Below are 7,049 nucleotides of genomic sequence, written 5' to 3'. Positions count from 1 at the left end.
AATATGTTGTACTTTAGAAATATGATAATTTTGTTTCATTATGATGTATTAAGTTATGAAGGTTTGTATTTTAAATTAAATAAGTTATTTGATAATTGTCAACACACTCGGATAAATAATGAAACTCTTGGCAATATAAAGACTATTTTAACTGGCTGAAGAATAGGAACAGGCTATCTAGGAGCCCTAACCTATGCACTAAAATTATATGCCACAAATTATGCAAATAAAAAACAACATGTCTGTACAACACTACTGCCAATTTAGAAGTTATTAACGAGTACAAATGTGAAGGTGCTGGTTAGGAGTCGTGTTGCATTCCTATTGGTGGAGGGCTGCTTCATGATCATTTGCATGTGGATATACAGAAGCAGAAGGTGGAAGGCTAGTGACAGAGCATGGAAAATTTGGGCTGATAGAGGGCAGTACTAACTGAGAAAAGCTATTTTGTGAGCGAAGGTAAAATATTACATTTTGGGACAACATGGGACCTATTGGTCTATCTCGGGTGTTCCATCCTCTAAACTAAATTAAAATAATTAAAAAAAAACATATTAAAGCCACCCCTTATCATTCATATACTTATCAAGCTTTTTCTTAAACTCACTTAAATTTACTGCCTCTACAACAACCAAATGCAACACATTCCAAAGGCCAACCACCCCTGTTAGAAAAATGAAACTGTCTGAGCTGAAGATGAATCCTACCTTGCCAAAATTTATATTATGTCTCCTAGTTCTACTATTTTCACTGTTAAATAAGAAAAAAAAAAAGATGATGCATCAACACTATCAATTCTCTTCACAATTTTAAACACCTCAATCAGTCCTCCCCTCTTAACTCTTCTTTTTTCAAGAGAAAACAATTTGAGAGATTTCAGCCTCTTCTCGTATGATAACCCCTCCATCCCAGGCAACATTCTAGTAATCCTTCTCTGAACCATTTCCAACAATTCAGTGACTTTCCTACGGTAAGGAACACAAGACTGAACACAATATTCCAAATATGGACTAACCAGTGACTTTTTGACTATTACACCAAGATCCCTTTCCTTCATAACACTGTTAAGGTTATTCCCATCCAAATTATACTTATAATTCAAATTATAACCCACATGCATTATCTTGCATTTATTATAATTAAAACCCATCTGCCATTTATTTGCTCAACTCACTAAATGATCTAAATCCTTTTGTAAATCAGCAGCATCCTCTTCACAGCTAGCAACACCCAAGACCTTAATATCATATGCAAATGTAAGTAATTTATTGACTATTCCTTCATCCATGTCATTGATGTAAATCAAAAAAGGCAAACATCCTAAGACTGAGCCCTGAGGTACCCCACCCATGGCATTAATCCAGTTTGACTGAACTCCATTAATAACAACCCTCTGCTTTCTTCCATTCAGCCACTCTTCTATCCAATTTGCTATCCATTCCAATCAGAATATCTATAGATCATTTTTTATTTATCAAATAATATAAATAAATTAAAGAACTTGTAATTTTTAAAACCAAACAAAAATATAAGTTATATAAGACACTGAAAAACAACTTCAAAAGACCACATCACATCTAAAAAAGTTCAAAGGGCTTCATCACATTTAAAGAAAATGTCATAATAAAAAATAGACAAAACATTTAGATAAAAGTAGTCAGTGGACAAGATATAAAATAAATAGTCCCAATAATGCAATATTAAGCTTTGCTGATTATATCTTGAATAACCCAAAACTATTATGGCATGAATTTAACCTTGCTGTTTCTTTCTTGAAACTTATATATCAAAACAACTGAGACAAGAAGTTTCAATATTTATTGTCTAGATGTGGAAATCATTAGAACTCAAATACAATGCATGGCTCATTTTCCTTCAATCACTATAAATTTCTAAGTTCAGTAATACCTCAATTAACTGAAAAAATAATAATGAGAAATCATAATGGCAATATTTTGATTACTTGAATATCTGGAATAATTTACAAAAGTAAGAATAAGAAACATTAACTTTGATTAGTTTTGTGACATTAATTGATTTAATCATAATATTGATTAATCAGTTATTTTATTTAACTACAAAAATATTAGCAAATGGCTTTCATGTTCAGCCTTTAACCTCTTTCAAGACCATTGGGAAAATATTATATGGCCCAGGAGCCTTATCATTCTTTAAACTTCCCAATTTTTTCTTAATTAACAAGCCCAGAATTAATGTGATCATTTTGTACCACAAACCCACCTTTACTGGACTTTATTTACATTTTAAAGAAAATCTGGTTAAAAGCCTATTATAAAGAGTCTAAGATACCAGGAAATCAAGTAACAGATGAAAACATTAAACAAATTCTTAGAAGAAACTATTTTTCATTTTTGTTCTTAATTAGAATAATACACACCAAAACTAAAGAATACATACTTCATTTGTTTTATATGTTCCAAAAAAACTGTTACTTTAGTGCTACTTAGACACTATTTCATACATGATTGAGAGAATTATGAAGCAGTTATATCCACAAGTTCTGTTAAAAATGTGCCTTTAAAATAGAGTCGAGGTTAAAAGGGGACTTCAACTTTAAAGACTACATCAACTAAATACATTGCGAATAATATACGAGTTGTGCCCAAGTTGCAGTCATGGATACACTGGATCTGAAATTAAATAAAAGAACACTGACACTAAAACCTACAGCATCACTGTCTACATGATGATGTGTCTATTTATAGTTTCTTCCATGTCATGCTCCATTACCAGGAATAATTCCACCTTAGAATGCTAGAATCTCTTGTCACTAAGACGAGTGCATCCCGCCACTACATTTTCAATCATAAATTTGTCAAAAAAAAAAGAACAAAACATGAACTTCAACCATTGAACACGAGGTGCAATAGAAACATAGGATAGCAAATTAATATAAAACTCTCAATATTTTGACAATACAAAAACAAAATAAACAGTTTACCCCTGTGTGTCGTTGTCATCTCTTGGATAGTTATGTGTATTTGTAATCCACCTATAATTTGAAAATTAACAGATTAATAATTTAATGAATCCACTAAGTGACCTTGAAAAGCTTATCCCATTCTATAGAATTATTTTGCCACTGTTGCATCTCAGAAGATTAACTAGCCTACAATTTTAAGGGCAACCTTTATCACCCCTTTTAAAAACAGGAGTAAGAATAATAACTTTTCAATCCTCAGGCACCTTTCCACTGTCTATTGACAGGCCAAAAAACCGAGCGAATTCCTGAAGAACTCAAAGACAGCTTAAAATAATTTTTATGTTTCTTTTCCTCAGGAATGGAAATAAAGGACAGCCTTAAAATTAAACTTCAAAGAACTAAATTGTTTCTTGTTTTCTGCACATTACGTCAAGTTTGGAAACTAAAATCTAAAGAATCACACTCACAGTATTTAAGACCTGTTATTGTTAAGTCAAGAATATTACTATTAGAATACTCAGTATGTTAATAATTTACGTATTTACTCTAGACTGATGAGTAGTACTAGTATTTAAGTAGTAATACTAATAGTTGTAATAATATCAATAATAACAAACTACTGTGAAAAGCCTGTTTTGTTTGGAATAATTTTACTACTAAAGTAATACTAATAGTATTAGTACTAGTAGACTAATACAAACTACAAATAAAATTTAAACATACCTGCTTCGCAAACAACTTTCCCAGGCTTTAAATCTAACTGCAATATCACAAGACTAATGTCAGGTGTATAAAGAATCTGCGTTCTATGGGGTAACGTAAGAGTCCACAATTCTGGGGTCAGGAAAAGTACGTAAGCCCAACCTCTGGAACACTGTACAACATTGCCGTAGCGTTTTCCGATGATACTGTCATGTTTGAGAGCTCCATATTTTGTTTGGAATACTTTACCTGATGTAATTTTTAAAGCATAAATATTGGATATACTTAAATAAATTAAAACAGTATCACCATTTTTCACTAAATCCCTATATTCAATGAAACTCATGCCTATCACAGTATCAGCACCACACACTTCACAATCTTTCCACCATTTAGGAAAACGAGCGTGAATACAAATTTTGGGTTTCCATATTCAAAGAGATATTGTATGGAAAGACAAATGCATAATTAAAACATAACAAAACATAAAATTTAAAAATAACAAGAGACCTATTAGTTTATTTATGCTGTCCGATCCATTAATATAAAAAAAAAACACACACACATATACACATTAAAAACTAGCCTTTATCATGAAATTTTTATCAAGCCTTCCCTTAAACTAATGGAAATATTCTATTGTTTTTCAAAATTGATTGTGTACTGGAGGGATTTAGACATTTTGGCGATAAAGTTAGAAGAAATGACCTTTACTCTCCAGATAATAATAAAAAAAACTTTTACAACTTCCTTAAAACTCCCTTACCTTTATTACATCAACCACATCTGAAGGCAACCAATTCCAAAGGCCAACTGGCAAATATCCTGTGAGTTAACAGTAAGTTTACGAACTTATAATGCTAAAATCCAAGATTCGATTCCCTACAGTAGGCACAGCAGATAACCCAATGTGGCTTTGCTCTAAAACACATAAATAAAAATAAAACAGCTTTAGCTGTTGTGAAGACGACTCCCGTGATATTTGGGCATATCACATGTTTCTACCTGCTTTAGTGATATAAACATTTTAAAAAATTCTGTTACTTAACTCAATTATTGCAACAGCGGAAACATGAAGTCCATAAAGTTGTTAAAATTAACTTGTTTTAGTTGCTTCGTTTCATTGTTCTCTGTATTATGTAACGTTTCTTCACCCGAGAAGATATTGCAGTAACATATAGCATTCGAGTTATGAAGGATTGGCACTGCAATATCCTTTACTGGTCGGCTTTTGTGTTAACTGAACGTAACAGCCAATCATTACCAAAAATTCCTTACCCTCATCACTGGCCGAACTGGTGAATCAAATGAAGGGCATAAAATACTATAACCGTTACATCAAGTGAGATACTGTGTTATGCAGGTATTTCATATGTTTTCTACCTACATTAGTTATATAGAAATTTATTAAATTCGTCGTTTATTCCATTTCAAAAGAATCATGTAGTCCAGAAAGTCGCAGAAATCGCTTTGATCTACTTGCGTTGTGTCTTTGTTTTCTGTGGTAGATAAAGTCTATTCTACTCAAGATGATGTTACAGTAACATACAGCATCCGGGCCGAAAGGACTAATTTAATGAGATCTATTTGTTATGTGCAACGAAATCAGTTTATCTGAGAATAGCACATAACAAATTCATAGAGAGCATATTGAATACCATATCAAATGTAAACTTGGTGTACTCAGCGTTTTCTTTGGTATTAATATAATAATTTCAGTCAGGCACATTTAAGCATTTTATAAATATAGAGTTTTAATGGATATTTAATTAACGATGTTTCAATAAGATATACTCAAAGATGCATGAAATTGCTGACTGTGAGCTGTTGCTAAGAAGTGGGAAGTAACACTTGCGCAGTGAAACTTTGTAATTACACCTGGATAGTACTAAACTTGTGTCTGGAAGAAGCCTTAATTGGTTCTCACAATCAAAAGTTAGGACCTAGTATTCATTAACCTAGGTCAGTTCATGAGAGTAGGAATCCGTTTCTGACATCTTGACCCCAGTTTCTTTCCTATTGGAACCAAGAGCTCTGTTTAAGTAATAACAAGACTGTAGTATGAGGAATAAAATGAGGTCGAAGGGTAAGCTGTGTCAGTTATTGCCACAGGAATGATAAGAGTGAGCAGCATTTTGTTATGTGTACTGATCAAACAGAAACGCAATGAAGCCTGGAGCACCAAACCATCCATAGGTGTTAGGGATCATGTTCTAAAGTTAATGTAGGGTGTGATGACACAAAAAATCTTTAGAAATGTCTATTGATCGAAATGATCGTGTTATTAAACAGTGTCCAAAACCGGCATGTTTATAACTGGATAATTACAATGATTTAGAACCTATACATCTAGTTGAACTTCTGGCCAATCAGAATTCATTTGACCTTAGGTTTTCAATCGTGACTTTTGCTATCTAAGATCACATTCCTAACCCTTTTGGCTATTTTGTTTTTCAGCCAACCAGTGGTACTTTCATTCCCTCAGTGTTGTTAAATAGAAGGACATTATGGGCTACTTTCTGCACAGGACTTCTCGTTCAAGAACATAGAGTTTCAGGAACTTACTTTTTAATAGTATATATTAAGTAATGTAAGTTAAATGTATGGGTATGTTGGGCTAAAGATTCTTCCACAGTAGATGTCTGTGACTTGTTGGCGATAAATTAAAAAAAAATGGAATCAATAAACGAACAGCACGCACTACACTTGTTTTCAAAATAATATATTGTTACGTATCTGTTTGTTTGTTTCCAGTAGAAATTCTTTACGAGGATCTTCAGTGATACAAGTCCTTTCTTGATTAAACCAGCTTATTCTTCCTCGATACAAACTTTTAGTGCACAGTAGTTCCACAATCAGTACGTTTCTCGTCACTTTAAACTTAACAACTTTTATAACACACGCTATAAATCACAGTGATTCACAACCTCGATATAGAGAAGACAACTTAGGAGACTTCCCTTTGGACTTCCTGGGATTATACAACCACACCTTGTCTCCTGGTACAAAGCTGACTTCAGTAAATCTCTTATCATAACATAGCTTCATTGAATCAGCAGGCGTTTTCAAGTTTGAACGCAGTTGATGGTGAATATCATCCATCCTTTCTGATAACACTTTCACAAACTCTGACACATTTTCAGGTAACTCTTTGTAAGGTAGGCGTCCTGTTAACAGATCCATGGGCAACCGAAGTTCCCGACCAAGCATCAACTTTGCTGGAGTGTATTCAGTGGCTTCATGCTCTGCTGTCCTACAGGCCAAATCTTGGTCTTTCTCCAGCTATGCTTTAATATCTATACCTGGTTCCTACTTCACTATCATACTAACTCCTTCTACGTCTTACTTGTACTTCTACGTCTTGATCGGCTACCGTGGTTTACGTTACCTAACCTTCTTCTTT

The 7,049-nt window shown here is 33.2% G+C and overlaps 1 protein-coding gene across 1 annotated transcript in view; it reads right to left on the bottom strand.

Moving 5' to 3' along the window:
* LOC106468384 (tRNA (adenine(58)-N(1))-methyltransferase catalytic subunit TRMT61A-like) overlaps positions 1-4,073 on the bottom strand; it is a 19,369-nt gene extending 15,296 nt beyond the window's left edge. Inside the window, exon 1 of the mRNA XM_013928805.2 lies at positions 3,668-4,073. Within this exon, the coding sequence (XP_013784259.1) occupies positions 3,668-3,992 (325 nt within the window). The 5' untranslated portion in view covers positions 3,993-4,073. The remainder of the gene's footprint in view (positions 1-3,667) is intronic.
* Between the last annotated feature and the right edge of the window lie 2,976 nt (positions 4,074-7,049).

The sequence above is a fragment of the Limulus polyphemus genome, unplaced genomic scaffold, assembly GCF_000517525.1.
Source record: "Limulus polyphemus unplaced genomic scaffold, Limulus_polyphemus-2.1.2 Scaffold2987, whole genome shotgun sequence".
NCBI lineage: Eukaryota > Metazoa > Arthropoda > Merostomata > Xiphosura > Limulidae > Limulus > Limulus polyphemus.
Note: the sequence above shows the minus strand (reverse complement) of the source record. Positions and strands in the feature narration are given on the sequence as shown.